At 42.4% G+C, this 26,656-nt stretch overlaps 1 protein-coding gene across 6 annotated transcripts; it reads right to left on the bottom strand.

Annotated features, from left to right (window-relative positions):
- Positions 1-791: 791 nt before the first annotated feature.
- Positions 792-20,108, bottom strand: E2F8 (E2F transcription factor 8). Of its 6 annotated transcripts, none has more exons than XM_090032869.1 (14): positions 20,009-20,108; positions 19,488-19,594; positions 16,725-17,000; positions 16,244-16,400; positions 14,301-14,609; positions 13,839-14,000; positions 10,527-10,664; positions 10,130-10,339; positions 7,254-7,341; positions 6,174-6,699; positions 3,685-3,903; positions 2,869-3,001; positions 2,306-2,697; positions 792-1,536 (listed from the first exon to the last, which is right to left on the bottom strand). In XM_090032869.1, the coding sequence occupies exons 2-14, from the start codon at positions 19,521-19,523 to the stop codon at positions 1,360-1,362; spliced, it is 2,823 nt and encodes a 940-aa protein (XP_089888995.1). In that variant the 5' UTR covers positions 19,524-19,594; positions 20,009-20,108; the 3' UTR covers positions 792-1,359. The 6 variants fall into 6 exon arrangements, with proteins under 6 accessions (XP_089888995.1, XP_089888996.1, XP_089889000.1 ...); XM_090032870.1 differs by lacking the exon at positions 20,009-20,108 and adding an exon at positions 19,723-19,771; XM_090032874.1 differs by lacking the exon at positions 20,009-20,108 and adding an exon at positions 17,190-17,255 and having other exon boundaries at positions 19,488-19,712.
- Between the last annotated feature and the right edge of the window lie 6,548 nt (positions 20,109-26,656).

Raw genomic sequence — 26,656 nt, 5'->3', positions numbered from 1 at the left:
AGGCATATAACTTTTCAATTGCTAACTAGATTTCAGTGAGGGCTCCTTTAGCCAACACATTTATCTCTATGACTAGTTTACCCAGAAGGCAAGGTTAGCCAAATCATTTCCACTTTATTTGCTTCTATTTTACTATTTTAGTAATAAGACGAATCAGGGCAGTGTGGTACCTCTGTGAAGGTTCTGGTAAGGTTTTCAAACCTGCACAGCACCAGGAGAACCTACCCCTATTAATAGGCCACAACGGGATCTGTAGAATGACCCATCTTCCTGTAGTTTGGGTTTAAGGGAAAAAAGTAGGTTCTTGGCCTCCTGTTTTCTTTTAGACCACAAAAAGAAATCTCCAAAATTCAGAAAGAGGAAGACAAGGTAGGTTGGTTTCCAATGTGGTGTTCAATGTCAGGCCCAGCCCTAGTAACCTCATGTTTTCCTTAAGCTTCTGTATTCATGCAGAAGTCTACAGCAGTTCTGTCCCTAGTTTTTTCAGAGTTCTAGTTGCTTTGAATCAAAAAAACCCCAAAACACAAAACCAAAAAAAACCTGTGGAGCACCATCATTTATACTCAGATACATGCAGATGCAACTAGGACAGTAATTCTGGAAAGCTTTCTTCTATTCATCTTCCTGAGACATACCTAGTAGAGTAAGATACTGTTTTCTTCTTTGTATAATAGGAATTAATAGCAAAGTTCTTATCACACATAGGTTATAAACAAGGTTTTAATGGAAGTACACTGTGTAACTCACTATGGTAATTTCATTTGATTGAACAATACCTTATCAAAATTAGAAACTTTTGACTTAAAGTTTAATTTGAACAAATTGATTAAAAATACATTATAAATAAAAATCTTAATTTACATAGACTTGATTAAATTTTTTTACTAACTTTACAAGAGCATTATTGAAAGAACAAAGGAATAAAAGAAACAAATTTTAAAACTACAGCCATTCTATTAAGAGACCATATATTACAATCCCAGTACTTCCATTGTGCAAAATGTACTGATATATTGTACCTGTGTATATTTAGCCAAATTCTGTACAGAGCATTATGGACTTGCAGATTGCCGTATTCTCTATAACAGTACACAATAAAGTAGAGTCCATAACTTTTTAATACTTTAGGTAAGCCTTTTGGAGAAATTAATGGACATTTAAACTTACTTACAGTAAGAGCTGTTTTAATCCTAAGCTTTTAAATAAGGCTATTCCAGTATTGTGGATTTTCCAATACATTTACAATTCATTTTCCAGGCACACATCTTCCAAATTCCAATACCAAGATGTCATCAGAGTGTTATCCCATAAATTATATCCACGTTAACCTGGTCCAATGGCTTTATCCCAAATCAAAAGCTAGTCATCTGACACTTCAAGTTTTCTTTGTGGAATTGTCAAGGTTCTTTGAAAAGCTCTATCTGAATTTTCAGGAAATGAAGATAAACTAGCAATTGTGTTTGGCCCTCCTGGAGTACGGAAGAAATTTTCAGTCACTACCTGTGACTCCTTAGGTTTTGCTGGAACACTAGGCTGCTTGAAAGAGAAAACAAAGTTATTGTCATTGGAAATGAGCAGAAAAAACACAAAAACAAAACTACCAATAAGAATGGCTAAAAAATTTGGAATATGACTAATCTATAGAACTGGAAAGAGCACACTTGTAAGAGTATCATTTTGTCCTTTCAGTCTCTATTGTTTATACAACCAAGTGTCCTTTAGGTAACAGAATTTAGGGGCAAAAAATACACAGCTTAATTCTTCACTCAAGCTACATATATCATACTACCCTGTGGACTGCTGCATACGGAATCAGAATTTGAAAGCTAACATTAGGTATACAATGAGGGAAATTAAGAATTTAATAGGGATGAAAAGGAAAGTTAACTAGACAACTTGCTTCTTCTGTCCATGTCAAGTGCCATCTTAACTTCTGCAGCCCATTCAAAACATCTCTGCAGTTAGCCTTTCATCCCACCCTTGGCATTCCTCTGACCGGCTCCGCTTTCTCTACAAATATGAATTACTTGTCTCTTTTTGCTTAGAAGTACAGCCCCACTTTAGGTATCAAGTTAACCTCCACCTCTACACTAGCAATCATAGCAGCTTTGCCATTTAAGTCCAATCTTCTGAGGTACTACTGTACCATAAGTATCTAAAATTTAACATAAAATGGAAAAAAACAAACAAACAAACAAACAAACAAACAAACAAACAAACAAACAAACAAACAAACAAACAAACAAACAAACAAACAAACAAACAAACAAACAAACAAACAAACTGTATTTGATAGTTCTCATACCTGCTGTAAAGGAATTACTGCAACTGATTTTCCATTCAGCTCACAATCAGGAATCTGAGATTCATTTTTAAGCACTTTTTCTCGTTGTGAGTTCACGTTTTCTGAGACCATATTAACATGTTCTGCTTTTGGAGAGATTGGCACAGACTGAAGAACAGGATTTGCAGAAACCTGCACACCGGCAGGTATCAATCCTAAGTGTTGTAGTGTAAAGTTCAGAATGGAAGAACTTGGATTTTGGACAGAATTTGTATGGCCTGAATTAAGACATGAGCTGTTTACCACAGGTGCAGCAGCTATAGAAGATGGTGATACCATTATATTCATGGGTGTTACATGGAAGGCAGGAATATTAACTGCCGTGAGCTCAGATGCTGTCACTGGAATGACACCTATTAGGGAAAACATGGGAGGTAAAGGAAAAAAAGAAACCTTTAAAAACTTAAGCCTCTTATAGTATTGAAGTCCAACCCTGTATGTTGAATAACTTCAACAGGTTTGGCCCACAATGGTTAAAGACAACTAGCTTCACATAAAGTGGTAAGGGCTGTACAAATACATACCAGTAATAGGTGAATTGTAGGTTGCTGGTTGTAATGAACATATTCCAGCTTTTTCCTTATTAGAAAAAGTTGTCTCATTGCTATGTTGGGTGCACCGAGCAATAGGAATAAGATACCCCGATGGAAACAAAGCCTGAAAAAGAAAGGATAATTTTTCTTGTAGACAAAATACAAAATGTTTTTGATATTCTTCTATTGAGATGACATTCTGGAGAAACTCTGATTCTAATTTTTCACCCTTTCATCCACCAGGTCCTATACTACATCCACACACTGACATCCTACCAGAGGCTTAAATAAGACTCCTTCAACCATCACAGTAGAGATTAACTGCTAATCAAGTGTAATTCAGTACCCTCCCTTCCCCGAGTCAAGTGTGCTGCATTCTATTGACTCTAAACCAACACACTGAAATTGGGACTCCAACCTGAATTCATGCAATACAACTTAAGCCAGACATACTTAAAAGGCAAGTCTAAAATGTAACTGTTTTATCAAATCCTTTAAGTCTCAACTCAACTGATGGCATTGTCATAGTGTTCTCAACTCAGCTCAAACTTTTGCTATTAAAAAGTTTGATACAAAGTAAATTATTTTTGTATTTTTATATATTTTTGCTCATTTCTCCCTTCTCCAGTCCTGACCTTCATTAGTAAGGGAATCTCACTGTGGAAAAAAATGAATTTTGCATGATAGCAGATGAAAAACAAGCATAGTACTTGGCATCCCAGAGAGATCTTGTATACAAAATCTTTTTCTTTAAAGTCCTGGAAATCCAAGCAGCTAGAAATTGCTGGTCTTCAGGGGGAAGTATACCTCATGAGCATGAACAGCAAATGGAACAGGTCTCTCTTGTGTATTATTGGTTTTGCTTTGATCTTCTGGAAAACCTTCTCTCCTTTCTTTGTCACAACAACATTCCATATTTTGGTCTAGATTTTCAAATTTGATCTGTCCTCTTTCTTGAAAACTGACAACTTCAGTATCCATGTGCAAAGCTCTAGAAGATAGTCTTTCATTCTTGACAGACTCTCCCTGAAATATATTGCTTGTTTTAGTATGTGTATTACGATATGCTTTCTTAATTACAAGTCTACTGTGTGCACATCATTAAAAATACATTTGCTTTCCTACCCTGGTTATTTTTATTTGCTAATTTGCACCAGGAGACCCAGGTAATAAACGTGTCCTCAGGAGCAAGGTAGAAGGGGTAGAAAGCCATGCCCTACCTCAATTTCTCAGGTACACACTAAAAACAGTTCAGGAGCACCTATGAATCTGGCTCAACAAGTTTCAGCTTATCCTTGGTCCAATGTTTTGTATTGCTGTAGGCCTTGTAATACTGCATTGGCCTAGTGGACTCCAAGATGAACACAAGTTGTCAGTGTGACAAAAGTCATCAGGAAAGCTAACTGCACTTTATCATGCATCAGGAGATGCATGACAAACAGAACCAAGGAGGTGATACTTCCCCTCTATTGGGCGCTGGTCAGAGTGCAGTTGGAGTACTGCGTGCAGTTTTGGGTGCTGCACTTCAAGAGGGATGTGGATAACCTGGAGCGGGTCCAGAGTAGGGCCACTCGTATGGTTAAGGGCTTGCAGGCCAAGTCCTACAAGGACAGACTAGGGCACCTGGACCTCTTCAGCCTCCACAAGAGAAGGTTGAGAGGTGACCTTGTGGCTGCCTATAAATTCATCATGGGGGCACAGAAGGAAATTGGTGAGGCTCTACTGGGGGGGGGGGGGGGGAGGGAGGGGTCACAAGAAATAATGGCCTTAAGTTGGAAGAGAGCAGATTTAGACTAGACATTAGGATGAACTTCTTCACAGTTAGAGTAGCCAAAATCTGGAATGGGCTCCTAAGGGAGGTGGTACTCCTCCCCTACCCTGGGGGTATTCAAAAGGAGGTTAGATGAGCATCTGTCTGGGGTCATTTGAACCCAGCACTCTTTCCCGTCTATGCAGGGGGTCAGACTCGATCTACTGAGGTCCCTTCCAACCCTAACATCTAGGAATCTATGAATTAGATACAAATCCTTGAAACATTTCAAGATTCTGGACCTTATCATATGCTTCAATTTTATAAGTCTACCTTATCTCTGAGAACTTTAGAAAGACCACCTTTTTATGACCAGAGACAATTTGAGCAGCATGCAGGGCCCAGGGCAAATCAGCGAGGGCAGGGCCCCACCCCCAGACATAAGGAAGCCAGTGGCAGATTCGGTGGCAGGGAGGGGTGGTGGGGGATGGCGAGTGGACAAACATGCTGGATTCAATGGCAGATTCAGTGGCAGGAGGGTGGGGCAGGCAGCTGGGCATGAGGCTGGTGGCAGTGCCAAGTCGCTGCACTGCTCCACAGGTCCCAAGGCAGTTGCCCTGATTTGCCCCCTCCCCCAGGGACAGCCCTGTTTATGATTTGCAGGGGGTGGGGGAGAAGGAGGTCAAGCTTTAGAACCGTCTACCTAGAGACATTTTAGAGTGTCAATTCCTGGAAGTTTTCAAGAACAGATTAGACAGACACTTGGCTGGAAGGAATAGTTTAGCCAGGGATGTTCCTGTCTTGAGTAGGGTGCTAAACTACATGAAGTCCCTTCCAGCTATATTTCCTATGAGCTTTTAAAGCCAACACTGACTGTTAAAGACCACACAAGATACCAAGTTCTCAAAACTGCCCCAGAAAGATTGTACCAATATCCCTAGTGTTACCAAGCTTATGTTTTGGTTTCCATTTTTATGCCTTAGTAAGCACTTCTGGATGTTTTCTCTGAATCCAAGCATTTTAAAAAAGCAAATGAACAAGTAAATAAACAAACAAATAAATGTGAAAGTGATTCAAGGATGACCAGTAGCACTATATATCACATCCAAATGTCTACCAAGCACCAGGCAAACCAACAGCAAGGACTAGTGAATGCTCACCCTAACAATGAAGGGAAGCTAAAGGTAAAAGAAGGAATTGTACCTTAAACTATATGTGAACACACTAAATATTTGTACAAGAGACAATTTTCAGTTGCGCCTTATAGTTCAATGTCATTTTTTCCATCCAAATCTCCCTGCCCCCAAAGCCTTTTTTCATGCTACAAGAATAGACAGTTCCAGTCTACAAAGTGGCATGAAAAAATCTTGTTGGTGATGTTCTCAAATTATGTCCTTCTTCCAAAGTTGATTGCAGTAAGACATTAGGACTAAGAGTTCTCAGGACAATTTACAAACGTTATGGCTTCCAGCAAGATCCCAAACACAATTTAAAGTAATAACATATTTGTACAAAATAAGAACTGTACATTTCTAATGTTACTTACCATAGAAACACCAAGACTCTTCTGACCATGTTTGCATTTTTTAATTAAATTGTTTTCCTGTAATGCTTGTGATCTTTTAAGAAAGCTCCGTGGAGTAGATTCAATTTTTGTAATTTTTTTCTCTTTTGCATTCAAGAAGTTTCTTGTGTCATCTTTAACTACATTACCATCCCCCTCCTCAGTGGTCATGTTACCACACAGTACTTTTGAGTTAGCTTCCAAAGCAGTTATAACTCCAGTCACATTAGTACAGGGTAGTGACTGTAACACAAAATTTGGGCTATACGTAGTTGCAGTTTGGGCTTGAGAAGGATGGAGGTATATTGTATATGAAACACCAGCATGGGGATGAGGTAGCATTACTGGAGACACTGAATTGTGGCTCAGAGGCAGGACCCCTAGTGAATGAACAAGAGATGGATTTGGAGAGGTTGATGTAGTGTAAGTTTCAGATTTCAAAATAGATTCAGGAGCTGCCAAGTTACATTCCAAATTAGATGACAATTTTGTTCTCATCTTCAGTTCACTAAAATACAAAACAAAAACCCACATGTTTATGTTAACCAGAAGCAGTGTTTTGTGTCACAACACAAATGTAACATGAATTTGCACTTTTGCATCTACAGTATTAAGGTAGATACCAACTCAGGGCATTTTTTACACTGGCAAGTGCCGCAACAAGTACTATGACGCTTGCAGTTGTATAGGCAGCGAAATGTGTGTCAGTGCTAAGAAAATGGCGACGGCACACTTTCGAACTAAAACACATTGGAGGTGCTTTGGTTCAAAAGTGCATTGCTGCCATTTTCTGTGTGCTGACGTACATTTTGCCACTTATACAATTGCATGAAGCCCAGTACAGTTTGCCTGAGCTTGCATGTAGACCAGACTTGATTAATTGCTTGGAAGCGGTGGATCTTCAGCGTGTCGCAGGACAGAAAAAGTATGTATAAATGCCCATGTTCAGTTCTAACAGTAGTTAATGACTGAACTAGAACCAGTCAGTTGCTGGCTGAATACACCTCAAACTTAGTGACCTAATAGCAAGAAAAAAATTTCACAACACTCATGTAAACATACCTTGATTGATCTTCTAGCTGCTGTTTGCATATTGCTGCAAGCTGAGCCATTTTACTTGGGAAAGTTGAAGAATTTTGATCACAGCCTGCTTTGGGGAAAGGGAAAAACAAATAATTAAATAAAGCGTTAAGTGAAAGTTGGATTTCCTTTTAAAGATTTCATCTGTATTTATGTAGTTTGAATGCTTTAGTAATGAGAAACCAAGCCTTTCACCACCATGTTACAGCGTGCCTGATGTAAGTTTAATCAAAACAACTGCTATACTCTCAATTCAGCCAAGGACAAAGGACAGATGGGGGCAGAGAAAATGCTTCAAGGACACCTTCAAGGCAAACATTAAGTGTGGCACTGACATCACAAATTAGAAAAAACTAGCCAGGGACAGGGCTACATGGCAATGCCTCATGAAAGAAGGTACACCTTACTTTGAGAAAAACCATCTCACCCTGGAAGCAGACAAAATGACAGAAACAGAAGGAAAGGAAACAAAAGCAAACAAGAATGAGAAGTCTGCGGTTCAACCCTCCTTTTAAATCACCACCTGCGGCATCTGCCAGAGAGTCTGCAGCTCTAGGATTGGCCTTCTTAGCCATCTACCGACTCATCTAGAACCCTTTACTTGACCCATGGGAGTGATCATTCAACTGTAACCCAGACTGGCTTTGTCAACTGGCCGATAGCTTAAGTCACTGGGAGCCAATCTTTTTAGCATGCAAAGATTTAGAACTCTTGTTTCAGAGATGATACCTTTTATTAGACCAACCTTTTTAGCAGCCAAGCCATAAATTAACCCTACACTCTCCAAGTTCCATGCCAATCCCCTTCCCCATCTGCTGTTCTGCTTTCTGTCCCATCTGCCACAGTACTGCTGGTCTCTTCCCTGAACTGCAGCGTGTGAAATGTACTGCCAGTTGGCCATGCTAGCAGAAGTCACATAAGGGGTGATAGGAGCCCCAGCTCAATTACTTCCAAAGTGCATACACTAATTGGTACTTTTTCCTGACAGTTTGAGAGAACATGGAATTGCACATAGAAAAATAAACATTCTTTCAACCTTAAAGATGGTCCAAAAGAGACCTGAGAAGTGTGGAAAGTAGTAGTGCATACAGAAAGAACAGACAGAATTCTTGATCAACAGGGACTAGTTTTCTCTGATACAAAAAAATTGCAAGTTCTGATTAAAACCCCAAAATCCGCAATTAAAATAAAAAGCCAGTATATAAGTATCAATTGAACACAATGTTTTATTGACATATTTAATTTTAAAGCAACGTGGAAGCCTACCAATGCCTCAAATCGCTATAATAAAATATATTCTAAATACCTATAAGTTTTGGCATTTGATCTTGGGTTCTTTTTATGATGGAAAATCAGAGTTCCACCTACCCCCTGAAGTCATAGAATGCAGGTCCAGGCTCCTCACTCTCAAACCACAGCCCCCCAGCTCTTCTGCTGCTTATCACTCCCCATCCACAGGCCCCTCACCCTGCACCCACAGCCTCCTCTCCACCCTGCTGGAGGGGATCCCCAGCTGCCAGGGCTACAGGTCTGCAGCCCCCTGCCTCCCGCAGCAGCGCCTTAGCCCTGGCTGCTGCCTGTGAGATGGCAACTAGTGGAGTGGAGTGTGGAGCCAGCTTCCCTGGCAGGTAGCACGGCCAGAGCAGAGCCCAGGGGCGTGGGGGGGGGTGGGGCAGAGTGTCCAGGCTGTGGACAAGGGCTTCCTGCCCTGCTGTACTCCCCGGGGTCCCACTTGTCAGGAGGCCCCAGCATGGCAGGGCAGAGTGGGGCCAAGCAGGGAAGCTTCTTGCCACTGTGAAGCCCTGTGCCACCCTGGCAATGTGCCCTCTGCCTACCTTGCAGCAGCCAGGGGCACAACCCTATGCTACTGCCCAGTATGCAGGGGACATTTTGCCAGGGTGATACAGGGCTCACAGCAGCAAGGAGCTTACCCCCAGCCCCGCTCTGCCCTGCCGTGCTGGGTCCCACCCCCATTAGGCTGTGGAGGCCCTGGGGCAGCAGGGTGGGGGAACCTCAGCCTGCACCTGCCTCACGCACACATCCGGGAGGCACAGGACCTCCTCTGGGTGTGTGTGCAAAGGCAAAGGCATCCAGCCCCACCCCCTGGACAACCTGCCTGCAACACCATCCTGTTCCCCATTAGGGCCCTGTGACTGCACATTGTGGCCCTGGGCCCCAACCTCCATTCACTGCCTGGCTGGGCAGCAGTTCCAAAGCCCAGCAACAGCCTCGCCCAACAACCCTCCCTCACTACGGGAGCCTCAATCCCCCTTCTTGCCCCCCAGACTTTCCTGTGGGAGCTGCTCTTCAGGCCATGTGCATATACATGCACGTCACCCCCAGCCTGACCGCCCTCTTTCCACTCCCCCCAGCCCCTTGCAGCCTGCAACTCTGCCAGCCAGTAGAGAACTCTTTGCAAAAATGTAAAATCCATGAGTTTCTCTATTAAAATGAGAAATCTGTGTGTTTCTCTGTTTTTCCATAGGAAACAGAAATCCCAGATCCCTTCTGATCAACAGAAACCTGAATGCTGTTAAATGCAGTGCCACAAAAAAGGCTAAGTGAAAGCACATGAAAATAAAATCATTCTTTGTTCAAAAAAATGGAATACTTAGAAGCTCTGTAACAAGGTACAGTTATAAACAATGAACCAGATTCAGGTCAGATATAAAGGACTGCATCTATATTGCTGCACCTGCTCACACCAAGTCCAAGGAGGGAAAGCTTCTTCTATTTCGTTAGAGGTTACCCTTTGGAGATAAAACTACTTCCACATAGACCTCAGATTTAAAGCACTATCTATATAGAATGGCATATTCTTAAAAAATAGACATAGCATTTACTTTTCAAATACATACTTGTACTTGTTTTAACAGGGCTGGTAGGAGCAGAATGGATCCTCCGGTCACTTTCTATAGTCTTGACTAGCTTCATCAGAGATGGGTGGCGAGTGAAGATCTGCTTGCCTCTTGTTGGGAAAAGATTTTTTGAACACTGTTCTTTGGAAGGTTTAGGTTCTGCAGAATTAGATTGGATGAAGGTAGAAACAGTAGATACAGGTTTTGTACCTAAAATGGAACATAAAAAGAAAAAAACCCAAACTGTTAATTTCATATATTTAGTTAGATATTTATAGATGTTATTTGACAAACTGTCAAAGACATCTTTTTACACAGAAAATTAAGCTTTTTCCAGGAGGAAAAAAAAGAATCAATTCAGGCCAAAAAAGAGAAGGAAAGAAGATAGTACACCTACCCTGAATATCTGATAAAACCTCTGGTCCTGTCCATTTGAATGCAGGTTTTCTGCCTCGCTCCTCTGTAACATGAACTTTCTTGATAAGTTCCAGGCTACTAAGAACATTAGCTATATCGTATAGTCTCCTAATTTTGGCTGAAATAGAAGAAATTCATACAGATACTGTGGAGAATTTCTGGTTCATCGAAGTAGACTTGCAGTCAGGCTATAGATGCTACCTACTCCCCCCAAGCCTTCTCCTCCATTACCACATATAATCAAAAGTGGCAACTAAGATTATTAGGTCCAGAGTGAAGTTACTGTTTTTCAGTTCACTGGAGGAATTTGGGATCCTTTAGTCCCTGGAACAGATATTAATGCTTTGAGGCTACATATCCTTGCAAAGAATATTTTTATCATCATAAAAGAACGCAAACATAAGTCCAAAGAAATACTGATTGCAAGAATCCACTTGCAACTTACACAAAGCCACAGAATTTCCCATACCTAAACAAAGGAACATCATGAATAAAATATATGAATGTACCTCAAGAACTCTGAGATGCTGCAAGCCCACTACCCCATCAAAATGCTGCAGCACTGCACAACCACTCTCTAGAGCCAGGAAGTCACAGTTTCACTTTGAGCCCACTTTTTCTAGGTTTATCCTCTACCTCTAAATCTGGCTTTCACCAACACTGAAGTCATGAAACCCTACGCCATATATGCAAACAATGCATAGATATGTTTCCTTTCCCAAACCCCTCATATCATGTGCTCTGATTACTGCTTCAAGAACACCTCCAATCTCATCACACTATCCTTTCTACAAAATGTATACTAGCTTAAAGCAATTCAGCTACTCTTCCTTCAATACTCCTCTCATAAGATGCTTTGTCCATTCCTTGTACACTTGTTCAGATTATATTCATCCCTTTTTAAAAGATACAGAAGATCATAACTGTTCATAACATTTTAAAATGGGGGCCTTACCAATACCTTGCACTAATGGTACTAACACTTCCATGTCTTTACTACATATATCCCACTTTACATAGCCTAAAATTGTATTAGGCTTTTCCATGGTAACAATCATAAAAAAGTAGGGCTGGAAGAAACCTCCACAGGTCATTTAAGTCCAACACTGACTGAGGCAGGATCACCCCTATCCAAACCATCCTATACAAAACTGTCTAATTTATTAGCAAAGCTGCAGCTGACCCTGGTACAGCCACAAGACATACCACCTTAACCTGCCACAGGTAAGGCAGCCAATGTCCTGCTGCTATGAGGTTTGTTAAAATATGTTTGAGAAATCCGAAGAAGAGGCCCATGACCACATACCCTAGCCCCTCTCCTCCCTACCTGCAGAGGAAGACAATCCCCTCCACCCCTCCTATCTGTACCAATTTGACCATGGGGTAAAATTCCTTTCTGACCCAAATATGGCAATTGGTCTGACCCTGAGCAGAACAGGAACTTCCAGGTTTAGGTCTCATCAGGAGCACTGCACAACCCAAGTCAAAATCCTCAGCCTTGGCTGCAGCCAACATCCAATGCTTCTGAAGATGGGGGAGAAAAGACAAATGTCCATCCATCCTGACATCTAGCATAGGGTGAGGGGGAGGACAGAATTTCCTTTACAGCTCTATGCGACAACCAGCAGAGCCCAGAAGCATAGGAAAAAAACCCATAGTAGAGCACAGGCACAGCTAAGCCTAGATCATCCTTATTTAATGCCTGTCCAACTTCTTCTTGAACATCTCCAGTGATGAAGGGTCCACAACTTCTCTAGCCTGTCTATTCCACTGCCTTATTCTTTTAACAGTGAAGACATTTTTCCAATTTAAATCTACCTTGCTGCAGCTTCAAGCAACTGGTCCACATCTTAGTTTCTGCAGCAAGGGAGAAAAGGTGTCCTCCCTCTTCTTCATGGCAGTCTTTCAAGTATTTGAAGACTGCTATCACATTCCCTCTTTAAGCATATTTTCCACAATCCGAACATGCCCATTTCCTTCAACCTCTCCTGGTCTGATTTCCCTTTCAACCCTTTATCATTTTTCTCACCTGCTTCTCTCCATGTCCCTTTTGAAAATGTGGAGTCTAACTGCACACAGTACTCTAGATGTGGCCTAACCATTGCCAAATAGAGGTACTATTCACCACCTGTCACGCACCTAACACTTCTTAATGCATCCCCAAGCTACATCACATTGCAGACTTATACCGAGTCTATTACCTACCACTATTCCTATCCAGCCACAGGGTCACCCATTTTGTATTTGTATTTTTTATTAGTCTTCCTGAGGTGTACCACCTTGCATCTCTTACTATTGAGTTTTTCCCGTTAGCTCCAGCCCAGCATTCCAATCCACCAAGATCCTTGTGAATTACACTCCTGTCCTCCAACTTGTTCACAGTCCTTCCCAGTTTAGAGCAAATCTGAAGTTGACAAGCCCTCTGTTCCACAAACCAAATCATAATGCACCACCCCCAAAAAGACACACACACACACACACACTGGAGAGCACTGGGCCTTAGACTCCACGTAGTCTCCCGCCATTCTGATATAAATAGATCCATAACTACCGTTTGCTTGCAGCAATTACACATGGTCATCAATCAACCGTTACTCTTAGGTACCTCCCTTCCTCTGTTGCCTCCTGTATGAGCTCAAAGCATCAGATACCTACAAATTTTTCTTTTTTGTAAGAAAAGAAATTAAAGAGCTGGTAGTAACTACTTGAGTGGGAGCAGTGAATGGGGAAGTGAAACAAAGAAAGACTTGACAGTTAAAACACTAAACTCCACTTCTTCCCACAGACCTAACTAACTACTGCCTGTACTCTAGAAATTGTCTTTAAAACTTTCCAAGTAGTAGAACTACATAGTCAAGATATAGATTTGGCAGATGTAGTGACACTCAAATATCTTCATACAAGTACCTTTTTTTTTTCTTAGCCAATTTGTCAAAGATACAAATCACAAATAAGCAGCTTGATAATACTGCTTTAGGGTTAACAAAAAGGGATTTACTAGTGTCTTTCTTCTTTTTTATTGCTTTTCCTACCACCAGATCCAAGAGCAAAAAAATCTGTGTTACAATTCTAGTTAAAGCCTACATAGCTTAATTAGAAATATATTATAAGGAGGCAGAAATCCTACCATGTTTCACAATGCATAAGTGTGTATATAAGATTACAGTTTACTAAAAATCACTAGAAAACAACTGTTATCAAATGGAAATACCTAACATAAATATATTTTTAATTGCAAGTTTTGTCTCAAATGCAGACCAAATCTAAGTAGTCACAGGAGCATTTTACTTACTTTTAAACTTGCTTTTATCTAAATCTTCCACATGGTCTTCTCCAATCAAAATCTTAGCTGCAACTTCAAGGCTCACTATTTGAGGAGTTGATACAAGAAAGAGCATCACAAATTTCTGACTCATCACTCTTAAAGATTTGTCTTTTCTGCTGTTTACTGAAGCTATGCAAAGAAAGGAAAGGATTGAAATGAATCAAGTCGCATGTAATTTGCAACAGCAGCGTTAAAAATAAGTAATTTAAAAATTTATCAACAGGAATTTTAGAATTCTTCATTAAAATAGTTGACACTTCCACATATAAATCTGGTGACCACCAGATTTTAGGATTTAAAAAGAAATATTCCTGCCCTGTGAGTGAGTGGTTATTTGTAATTACACATATACACATATTTCTACTTCTAACTTTAATTTAATTAAAGCAGCAAGGAAAAAAGCACAAGGGGGAAAAAAAAAAGCATTACCAGCACGAAATTCCATCCCTGGAAGTTCAACAAAACACATTTCTGAATGCTCATTTATGCCAATTGTTTTTGTTGCTGTCTCCTCATTTTTCTCACCATCCAACTCAAATTCATTTTCATATTCTCTCTTCTTGATCAGCTGAATTTGTTGCATGTATTTGTTGTCTTCACCAACTTTTTTCAAAGTCTGCAGGGTTTTGTTGAGATTATGACGGCCATGCCAGGCATACCTGTTTTTGGCTAGACGGCTCACCATATGCAGACTCTCTAACACATTTACAATATCATATATGCGTCTCCGTTCAACAGCTGCATGAAGAGAATATAAAGGTATCTTAATATATCTTAATGACATTATGGTAATCAAATTTTATTATTATTATTGACTTCTTCAAAGTATAATTTATCTAGAAAGTTGGTTTAAAATGTGATGTTCCTTATTTATGCTCCATTAAAAAAAAATTAAAGAACTATACTCCATTCTTCAGAATAAAACTTTTTTTCATTCTGCCATAATTTTTCAGTGCTACCAGAAGAAAAACAAAACCTATAAAACAGACTAGAAGATAATGTGCTTTTCCACAGCTCCATGGATTCTGCAGCATCTATAGAAATGAAAACTTCCTTTTGAGTCCTGCCTGCTTTCTGAACTGACAAACAAACACATAACAGCAAACGTTTGATTGACAATCCAATTTAGAAAACACAAGTCCTTAAATAAATTCATCAACATCAAAATTTATTTAGACTGACTCACTGAACATTCATGAACAAGCATCATAAAGTGGTCATTCGTTTTATAAGGCCTTTTTTTATATATAGTCTATAAGTCATTGTGACCTTCCATCTATTTTTTTTTTAAACTTCTGACCCTTTGCCTTGGCATACAGCAGCTATTCTCATCCAAAGTGCTGGGGGTACCCTGAAGTGCCAGAACAAACTTTAAAGGGTGTGCAGGGAGTGTGAGGAAATAAGCAGATAAGTACAGGTTCAGGTTCTTCCTGTACGGCTGCTCCCCTTCTCCCACTACCTGGCCCCTCAGCAAGGAATCAAACACTGTAATAAATAAATTAGCTTTTCAAATGGGGTGCCACTCAATTCACAGGTTATAGAGGGTGCCTTCAGTTCAGAAAGGCTGAGAACCACTGCTATTGAGATAATGCACAGAAAAATCTGAAATTGGTAGAAAATAATTAAATACAATGTAGTTTTTAGTAAAGTCCAATTTTTCCTGTGAAAGACCATCTGCTGATACAAAAGCAGCGTGAATTTACATTTCATTAACTTGGACAGACACAGAAACCACCTTCTTTCTAGGCCTTGGAATAACACCACTTATCCCTAGTGATCATAATTTAAAATTTCAACTTTGGATGAAGAACGTAAGTTAAATATGATACCAACAAGGGCAATCATATTGATATTATCTGGATTTCTTGCAAGTAGCACCTTGTTTTGATGTTACAGTTGGACAGGATATAAATTGCAGATGCTACTTTGGAAATACTACTTCTACAGATCCAACTCCTTAATATGCCAATAGTTTTCAGGTCCAAGCCCAGCATTCAGTTTTATGCAATATCTATAATAATTCATATTTAATATATACACACTTCGAGACTCTTTTTCCTAAAAAGAAAATAAAAATCTGAAAATGGAGAACAATTTCTGCTAAGTAAACAGATTATCATTTCAAACTTTGAAAAAGTTACTATAAAACTAAGCATATAACATATTAATAATGGTGAAATACTGAGTAGCTTCCCATTTTATAAAAAGGTATTCAACTTTAGCTTAAAACTAGTCAGGATATTGTTATTTAATAATTAAAGGTTAAAGAGAGTACACTAAACAGCATATGGTACCCCTTAACAGCATATTCAGAGGAATAAGTGCTTACTTATTTCCTATTTATAGATACTGTAGTAGATGCACAAACTTACTAAGTTCTTCTGCTACTTCATCAAGGCAAATATAATTACTCTCTCCAGTGATGGGGTAATTAGGATAGCGAGCTAAGAATTTATGACATAATAATCCTAGACTTTTCTCTTTACGGCTTGGCTGAGATTTCTCATATTCATCTCCTGACAAATGCTCCTGCATCAAAACAAGAAATAAGAATTTGCATATTTTAAACAAAAGTTTGATAGTTTTACAGCTGGCAACAAAAACTAACAACTAATACTACAGGTCTTTTCTTTAACAGCCAGAGTTGCAAAAGGCTTGCAGAACTTCTGGCTAAAAGTAATAAGGTGGCATTTCAAAAGTAATTAGTCCATAATTAAAGAAGGCAGTTGAATTACATTAAATATCAACTTACAGTTTGTTGCATGCATTCAACATTGAAAACTATCTAGTGAAAAAAAAAAAAAACCAAATAAAATACGAACTAACTAAATAAAATATATATTGAGAACATACCTGTAAACAGTGTTTTGCTTCTAGGATTTCACTTCCGCTATCTTGCAACCCCTTTTTCTGTTCCCTGTTTCTAATCTCAGGACTAGCCGCACTGATCAGTATCTTAAGGTTAGTAGTGGGTGTCCATGGGTCTCCAAGAGGGATTTCCTTAAGTTTTGGGGGTGTTGTCAAAGGTCCAGAGTTAGACTGGATCTCTCCTAATACTGAATGTGAGGTAGCTGATTGTTTCAGGGGAGTTTTCAATGTACTTTTACATGGCTCAGAAGAGCAGTTTTCCTGCAGCAAGAAAAAGGGAAACAATTATACTCCACGATTTTTGGAGGCAATATCATGCATAAGACTTCAATATAAGACTTATTTCAGTGTTGAAATAAAGATTCATTTATTCTGGACTAAATTGTGCAGGCTTACAAATAAAGGCTTCCATTAAATCAACAATGGTTTACAGTGTTCAACAGTACCTACCATTTAGCTCCTAAGAAAATAAGTCTGAGTGTTCACCCAACCTAAAAAGGCTCGTTCATCCATCTTCTGAAAAACAATACCAAAGGTTGCTAGATGAAGTGGTCAAGTATACGGTTTCTGAAAAATGTCTAGCCCTCCTGAAAAGTTGCCGGATACAGTGTCTGGTTTGCTTTGAGATGAGATAAGTTTGGGTAAAGTGACTGAGTAACGAAAAAAAGATTAAAGAAAATAAAAGCCCATGAATTACTGACAAAGGGACTTGTCTTGCTTGCGCTAATAACAGGCCATACTATGGCAAACCATATTTTATGGGACAGAAGATGCTCTTGGACATAAGATGAAATAAAAAACAAAAACAAAACAGAATTCTGGAAAAAATGTTTTTAGCATCAGTTCGACTGAACTCCGATAAGACAGTTATACCCAATATGTAGACAATGGAATGGCCTGCATCAAGCAAAACTAAAAAAAAAAAAAAAAAGAACTCAAATACTAGCTCCAACTTCTAGAGGACTATTCTGTGTGTTAATGAATCTTACTCAACATTTTACGACATGTATTTGTGCATTTTGAATAGCTGCTAGAACATAGCAGGCATGATGGATAACCTTTGCTTCTACATCTCAAACTGCACACTCTCTTATCTGTGTATTTGCCACATCCAAGATAACAGGGCTTCAGTGCTGACTGGAGATTTTGTAACTACCATAACAGACCTATACCACCTATATCCCTTTGCTCAGATATCTGCATAACAAAAATAAAGTAATTCAGATATACAAGTCACAGGTATGTTGCACAGGTTAAGACATAATGGCCAGGGTAGATTTCCACCTTACAAACCATATGAAGTTGATATAGACAGACAGATATAGCACAAGCTTTGGTGGGCTAGAGCTCAGTTTATCTGCTCTAGCCCACGAAAGCTAAGCTCATAATGGATTGTCATGTTGGGGTATTTCTTAGATGTAGTTAACTGTGTTAGTTTGCAGTCAGGTAGAAGGCAGGGTCGATTTGCAACTCACAGCCTAATCAAAGTGGGTGTATCTAAACAGAGACACACTACAGACAGACAGGTCTAAACAAGGGCTGGCAAGCCAGTCAATTGCCCAATTAATTGGCTGGCTTGCCAACCCTAGTTTAGACAAGTCTGTCTGTCTGACTCGTTAATTGACTGCCTATTTTTTAAACCAGTCAAAGATTATAGCAATTTTACAAATAAACCTACTCTTTTTGTAGTTTTCTCCACAGAAATGTACATAATTTTAAATTGTTTTGTCACATTCCTTAATGGAAAAATGCATGCTTTTTCTCTGTGTATTATTAGGACCTGTTGGACCTAATAGAAGATATCACATTTACCCAAAAAACCTTGTCTGCCAATACCCAGTGCTTCCGGTTGGTTAAGAGTGATGGTCCAGGAACTATGCTGAGAGGCCAGGCTTTCCCAGCATGGCCCCTTTTATAGGAGCGGCTGGCTAGCTAGTGATTTTATTTATTTATTTTTTTTACAATTTTTGACCTATGTTTGACCAGTCAATTGACTGAACTTTATTTAACTGGTCAAATACCTAATGTTAGTACACACACACTTTTGATAGACAGGTAGAAACAGATCTCACACACACACACACACACTTTAGACAGAAATCACTAAATATACACATCCTTTGGGTAGGTACAAAGTGCCAAATCTCCCCCACCTGCTCCCTGATTTCAGCATTCAGACTAACCAGGCCAACTACGCCTAAGAAAAAAATAAGGCAGCCTGCCACAGCACTGGAGCAGGTGAAGGGAGCTCTTCCTCTCAACAGCTTTCGCAAGGTGCATCTCTTATTTGAAGCCAGAGGCGCCAGTCTCACCTGCCCAGCACCCCTTCCCCAAGGTGACACAACCTAGCTCCCTCCCTCTACAGCAGTGTTTTTCATAGAAAACGGGGGTTGGAAAGGACCTCAGAAGGTCATCTAGTCCAACCCTTTGCTCAAAGCAGGACCATCCCCAACTAGATCATCCTAGCCAGGGCTTTGTCTAGCTGGGTCTTCAAAACCTCCAAGGATGGAGAGTCTGCCACCTCTCTGGGTGACCCGCTCCAGTGCTTCACCGCTCCTTTCTTGAAAAAATTCTTCCTAATATCCAACCGAAACTTCCCTGGCTGCAACTTGAGACCCTCTGCATCCACTTCTCCGGATCCCCCTGACTCACAGGCGCGGGGATCACCCGCCACCCACCACCGGCATCTCGAGCGGACCCCTGCGGCACGGGACCGACCGTACACCCCACCCTGAGTGTCCCAGGTACCTTCCCCTCCGTCCCCGCGACGCCGCAGCGGTCCATGTCCCCTGCGCGGCGCGAAATGCTACTTCACGGGCTGGCAGCACCGGGCGGCATCGCGGGGGGGCCGGATCCTGCGGGGAGGAACACGGGGTGAGAACGGCGAAGCGCGCGGGTCCCGGCCGGAAGGGGTCGGGTCGGGTCGGGTCGGGTCGGGTCGAATCCGGTCTGAGAATGACCCGGCCCCCACGGCCGCACCTACCTGCCCCCCGCCCTAACTGCTGCCCCGCCGCTGGACCCACCCCGCCCCGTGCGCCCCCGGCCACCAATCACGGCGCGGCTGGCGGGTGCCGATTGGCTGGCAGCGCATAGTGGGCGGGGCCCTGCGAGGATCGGTTTAAACGTTTGGCGCCACCGGCCCCAGGTTCCCGCGGGCGCCCCCCCCCATCCGAAGGTGTCGCAAAGTGGAGGCGGGGCTAGCCCCTGTGTCGTCCGGTGTCCCCCCCACACCACCACCATGAGGCGTGGCCTCCCCCCACCCCGCCCACCTGCGCTCCGCGCGAGCCCCGTCCTCCAGCCGATTTGAATTGAACCAGCGGAGACCGCAGGCACGAAATGCTTCCCCCTTCCCCCTGCGGGGAAAGCGGGACGCGCCCTAGCCAATTGCAATCTACCGCCTCCTCCTGCCTGGCCAATAGCAGCTCGGCGTCGGGGCCCCGCCCACCCCTCGCCAGGGGAGCGAGTTCGAAAAGAAGTTGGCCGCGCAGCAGTTGGGCGGGGGCGGGAAGCCGGAGCGCGCGTGCAGGGGGGCGGAGCGCCTTTCCTGGGGTCTGCGAGTCGAGGGAGCTGGGCCTTTGGCGCCAGGCCTACTGCCTGTGTAGGTACATGGGGCAAGCCCCCCGACACACACCGCCTGACCTCCCTACATTTCAGACCGTCAGGTGTGTCTACACACGATTTGACAGGCGCACACACCTACTTTAGGCAGACGTATCTCACTGCACACACACCACAGCCCCCAAACAACGCCACCCACACCCTCGCTGTGCGTGTACACACACCCACACCGCCCTCGAGCAAAACTATGCACACATATTTTGGACAGACGGACATACCTAAACACATGCACTCAACCCCCCTTCCCCCAACCAAGGCTATAGGTACACAGACTCCTGCAGCCCCCCTCTCCCCCCCAGCAAAGCCATATGCATATACTTTAAACAGACAGTTCCCCCAGTTTACCCCCAACATCCCAGTTCCCAAACAAGGCTACATGTATACCCCCCCAACACACACACACCCACACACCCCTTGGAGAAACCAGGCAAAGTCATGCAGGCCCACACGCTCCCCTCTCACCTATTGTCTCCCACAGCCTCTGATCTTCCCTGCTAGTCATTTGCATTTTCACTGACCTGCATTTTGCATGTCGGCTCCTTTTCCATCCAAGAGAACACACAACACCAGCAGACTCTCCCTATGCCCAAAGAAGGGTGCTTGTACCCAAAAGCTTTCAAAGAACAATTTTTCCAACTATTTAATTGGTCTAATAAGAGATCTCACATTTACCCAAAGAACCTTGTTTGCCAGCTGAATACTCTGCACGTTTGGTTGGTTAAGTGTGATGGGCCAGGAATTATGCTGAGGGGCCAGGCTTTCCTAGGATGAGCTCTTTTATTGGACCAGCTGCCTAGTTAGGATACATCTGAGCAGGCTTTTGGGTGCTGAGCAGGCTTCCTCAGGTGTGCAGGTGCAACCTAATGAAGAGCCTCCATGGGAAAGTCCCACAGGTAGCAGATGGGTGACTAGGAAAAGCAAAGTGGATGATTACTAGAAAAAAAATCAAGGGTGTGGACTGGGCAGGCAGCCTGAGCTGATTGCTGCTGCCAGCAGTGGCAATGCCCAGGCCTGTAAGTTGGCAGCTCTTCCTGTTAGCTGCTTATGGTGGCACTTGGGCTGAACATACTTGACCTGCTTGATTTGCATTTGAGCATCTGGTCTTGCAGCAAACCTTGGTCCTTACTGAGGGACAAGCCCCCAGCCCTGTGTTCAGTACCTTTGAGGGTTCCAAATTAACATGTTTCCAGGAAACAACAGCCACTAATTAAAGTTTGTTGCCATTGAAGCCTGTGTGTAAATGTTTGTCCTGTGCCTACTTCAACGTGAGTCAGTTCTCAGATTCATCAGCCCTGGATGAAACTAGTCATCTGTTTTTAGCTTGTTTGGCTATCTTCCCCCTTTCTTCCTTGCTTGAAAGCTGGTTTCTTATCTCTCCCAATTATGTAAAGTGGTCCAATCACTTTGTAGACTTTGAAACAAATTATACATGCACCACACCTTCCAGATGAAAATGCTGCAGAAGAGCATTTGTGTAATAGACCTGCGAAGGGGTCAGCCCTTGTTTTAGCAAAGCCTGATTATTTTCTTCTTCTTTGGTGCTAATGACACTTATGTGGCAAGGTCCCTGACTCTTCAGGATAAATCCAGTTCTGCAGGCCTCCCAGTACTTTAGATGGAGTCAGTTTGTTTGTAAAACATTTATGTACTGATGATTTCATTGCCTTTTCTTTGGTCAGGTCATCTGCACTATGTTCAGCTGCTTTCGGCTGAAACTAGGCAACCGCTTCTTTTGGGGCATGCTCCTGCCATTCTTTTACATACAAAGCTCCTGTTAATTTAGTTTCTTGTATGGCTGAGCTCTGCTACTTCTAAACATGTAATCACATATACATAGCACAAAGAGAAAAGGAAAAAAAATATCAAGTCAACACAATAAATACAGTAAATACATCTAGTCATGCTCAGGCCTCAATCCTCTGCTGAGTCATAGATGGCCTACCTTTACTCTTGCAAAAAAATCTATTAAGTATATCCTTGAAACCTAGCTTATACAAGTTAGACTTGTTTATTCTGAGTAATACTACAATGCCAGAAATGCAAAAACATTGCCCAAGGAAAGCCTGTTTAACCTGTATTAGATGAACCTGTTTAAAAAATGGGTTCAGACAAGATGAATGTTTCTCCTTTGATGCACCAATTTAGCTGGTTCTCTAGCTTTCCATATGAGCAAATGCATTTACAAAAAGAGTTTAATAACTTACTAATTCTGTGATTTTATTGTGGAAAAGAATCACTAATTATTTACCTTGTGGAAAAGGAGTTCTTACAGCTCCTAGAGATAAGAATGCAAGAATTATCTGGTATCGAGGTGGCCTGTATCACTCAGAACGAAGAAATAACAGAATTATTTATACTTGCAAACCTTACCGTTTGGTATTTCATTTTGAAATGTATACTCCAGACGGTATGCTTCAATACAGTAAAGTTAGAGTTGTGAATATTAACAATTATTTAAAGAGAAGAGTTTTTAAGATAACGTTGGAGTTTCCTCAGAGAAAAAGCAGCATCAGCATTGAAAGCTGGGGAATTCAACATGTGGATCACCCAAGAAACTAACTCTTATCCTGATATCACCTTCTTCATACATTGTGTGTCTTTTTCCAAATCAGTACCTGAAACTAAGAAGTGATATAAATGGGGAACACCAAGGATCAGACAACTTCCCTTCCCCTTATGCTTTTGAAAGGGTAACCTTGATTTGTCCCTAGCTGTTAGGGAATGAAAACACAGCAAGTCACAAATTGTATTTTCTTTACTAGTCAAGATAACTGGCTGACTGACCAGATTTGCAATACATCTAAAGAATATTCTAGTAGTCAAGAAAGGGTAGACATCATGAAGAGGAGCATAATGTTAAGAGAGGTGGAATTGCCCCAAGTAATCTAAATTAATAATAAACACATTCTTCTGTTTCAGAAATCAAACAAGTTGGAACAATTCAGGCTTTGAAATTAAAGCTGTTCCTGATCCACTTTCATTTACACTGAGCTTTGGAACCTATCCTCATCATTTAAGCATAACCCCATGATCCCTGCCCAAACATACACACAGCCACATCTATCACATGTCCTTCATTCTGAGGGGCATGACTCCTTTTCGTCTCAAGGTGATATGTTGCACACATGACTGGCACCCCTCTTTTTACACTGAGAACATCATTTACATCACAAATAAAAACACCGTGAAACTAACTGCAGCAGGATGACCAACATTAAGCAAATGAATCCTACAGCATATTTAAAACTCCCTTGTCAGTTTGAGATGTCATAAATACAATGTACAAGCAAGGGAACAATAAATTAATAAGTACATTCATCAACACTATGGTACTATAGTTAATTTTTATGTGCCACCTGTCTTTTTTCAATTATTCATATAATCTCTTTTATCCTAGTGTTGAAAAGCAGTAACAATAGGCTGCTCTTGTCTTTTCTACTGTAACCCAGGTGCCTTCTTTATAGGTAAATCCTATATCTACAGTACAGAACACAGCCAGATGTGGTCAATTTTTGCAAATTTTGCATACAGTCACACTTCTGGATTAACATATGTTGTCAATACAGTTTTATTTTATTGTAATTATGAAATGGCATACTTTTAAGTGTTTATGAACTTTGCCCACGTTTATAATGCTATACTTGTGAAACTATTTAAGTTGTAGCTAATGGCTCTCATAAGCATATATGAATACAATATGCATAAAGCCTTGCTCCAAGATCACTATGGTCAGGAAATTCTATATATAAGTAGTACTATAAATCTCTTTCTGCCAGGAACATATAACAAAATCAATGCTTATAAAAACTACCATTGTAAGAAAATGGAGGGATAAGTGTAATGTATAAAGAAAAAACTAACAAAGGAGATTTGCTCTTGCTCTTCTTATAAATCCTATAGAAGAAATGAAGTGCCTAAGAATATTTTTCCTGCTTGTTTTTAACATCAGGTTATATGAAGATTTCATAGTTTCATAGTTTTTAGGGTTGGAAGGGACCCGAGTAGATCATCTAGTCCGACCCCCTGCCATGGTAGGAAAGAGTACTGGGGTCAAACAACCCCAGCAAGGTGTACATCTAGCCTCCCCCCAGGGTAGGAGCCAGCACCACTTTTCTTGGAAGTTGGCTCCAGATCCTAGCCGCCCTGACAGCGAAGTAGCGCCTCCTGATATCTAGCCTAAATCTACCCTCTGCCAGCTTGTGACCATTATTCCTAGTCACTCCTGGTAGTGCCCGGGGGAACAGGGACTTCCCCAGTGCCTGCTGGTCCCCCCTGACTAGTTTGTAACAGGCCACTAGATCCCCCCCTCAGCCTTCTCTTGTGGAGGCTGAACAGGTTCAGGTCCTGTAGCCTCTCCTTGTAGGGCCTGCCCTGCTTCCCCCTGACCATGCGAGTGGTCCTACTCCGGACCTTCTCCATGTTGTTCACATCCCTCTTGAAGTGCGGTGCCCAGAACTGACGCAGTACTCCAGCTGCAGCCTGACCAGTGCTGCATAGAGGGGGAGTATCACCTCCTTGGACCTGCTTGAGATGCATCTGTGGATGCATGACAAGGTACAGTTGGCCTTCCTGACTGCTTCCCCACACTGCCGGCCCGTGTTCATCTTGGAGTCAATGACGACTCCAAGATCCTTTTCCGCCTCTGTACTGACAAGAAGGAAGTTGCCCAGCCTGTAGGTATGGTGCCAGTTGTTCTTCCCCAGGTGCATCACTTCGCACTTGTTGGTGTTGAATCCCATCCTATTCTCATCCACCACCTTTGTAACCCATCTAGGTCTGATTGCAGCCTATTCCTCCCTTCTAGCGTGCCCACATCCCCCCACATCTTAGTGTCATCAGCTTGTTGGACCTGGTGCTGGCCATGGGAGACGACCTGGTGAGGAGGCTACGGGTGCTTGACTACCTGGGCGACAGTGATCATCGTCTGCTGGAATTCACCATCCAGCGCAAATTTGAACAGGGTGCTTTTTACCCCCTTGTCCAAGTCACTGATGAAGATGTTGAACAGTGCGGGCCTGAGGACCGAGCCCTGCGGAACCCCACTGCCCACATCTCTCCAGGTCAACAATGTCCCATCCACTACCACTCTCTGGGTGCAGCCCTCCAGCCAGTTGGTGACCCATCTGACTGTGTGGGTGTCAACACCACAATCCCCCAGTTTCTTAATGAGAACAGGGTGAGAGACAGTGTCGAAGTCTTCCTGGACTTTCGGAAGGCCTATGTCCACTGCTACCCCTGCACCTAAGGATTTGGTGACCTGGTCATAGAAGGCCACCAGGTTGGTCTGATAGGACCTGCCACTAATGAACCTGGGTTGGTTGCCCCTAAGCACGATCTCTCCTGCTGGCCTGTCGTGGATATGCGCCAGAATAATTCTCTCAAAAAGCTTGCCCAGGATCGAGGTCAGACTAACTGGCCTATAGTTTCCCAGGTCCTCTTTCCTCCCCTTTTTGAAGATGGGAACCACATTGGCCCTCTTCCAGTCCTCTGGCACCACACCAGAGCACCATGAGGGCTCGTAAAGCTGTGCCAGGGGTCCTGCAATGACCTCAGCTAATTCCCTCAGTACTCTGGGGTGGAGATTGTCTGGACCAGCTGACTTGAATACATCCAGTCCCTCCAGAAGTTCCCTGACTTCTCTTAGTTCCCTCACTAACTCTTGGCCTCGGTATGTCTCCCCTGGGGCTGGAGGGGGACCCAGCAGGGGGTGACTCCTCCGATCCCTGCTTAGGAAAATGGAGGCAAAGAAATCATTAAATATGTTGGCTTTGTCATCTGGTGTGACAACCAAGTTTCCTAACATCCTGCAGGGGCCCCACATTACCCGGAACCTTCTTTTTACCCCCTATGTATTTAAAAAAGGACTTCTTATTGTCCTTAATCCAGGAAGCTAGTCCCAATTCCATCTCTGCCTTGGCCTTCCTGATTGCCCCCCTGCATCCCTGAGCAACTGCAGTATAGTCATCCCTGGTGATGGCCCCTCCTTTCCATTGGGTGTACGCCTCCCTTTTAGCTAGGAGACATTCCCGGCTGCTTTTGGTGAGCCATGGGGGCTTGCGTGCCCTCCTGCTCCCTTTGATCTGTGTTGGGATTACCTCCCTTTGGGCTTGGAGGATTGTCTCCTTAAGGAACGACCAGTCTCCTTGGACACCTGGCTCCCCTCCCCTCTGGGACCTCAGTGCTTCCCCGACTATTCTCCTTAGCTCATTGAAGTTTGCCCTCCTGAAATCTAGGGCTGCTGCCTTGCTGCAGGCCTTTGACACCTTGCGCTGGATGGTGAATTCCAGCAGGCGATGATT

The sequence above is a fragment of the Crocodylus siamensis genome, chromosome 2 (genome assembly GCF_052110815.1).
Source record: "Crocodylus siamensis isolate JL-2025a chromosome 2, ASM5211081v1, whole genome shotgun sequence".
Lineage (NCBI taxonomy): Eukaryota > Metazoa > Chordata > Crocodylia > Crocodylidae > Crocodylus > Crocodylus siamensis.
This window is presented reverse-complemented; position numbering and strand designations above follow the sequence as displayed.

What these genes read in the sequence shown, in the direction of transcription:
- E2F8 (XM_090032869.1), bottom strand. Translation starts at nt 19,523, where the DNA reads ATGGACCGCTGCGGCGTCGCGGGGACGGAGGGGAAG. An exon ending in AAGCAAAACACTGTTTACAG is followed by an intron (nt 16,401 to 16,724) that starts GTATGTTCTCAA and finishes GTTTTGATGCAG; the next exon opens with GAGCATTTGTCAGGAGATGA. An exon ending in AGATAAAAGCAAGTTTAAAA is followed by an intron (nt 10,665 to 13,838) that starts GTAAGTAAAATG and finishes CTTCTATTTCAG; the next exon opens with CCAAAATTAGGAGACTATAC.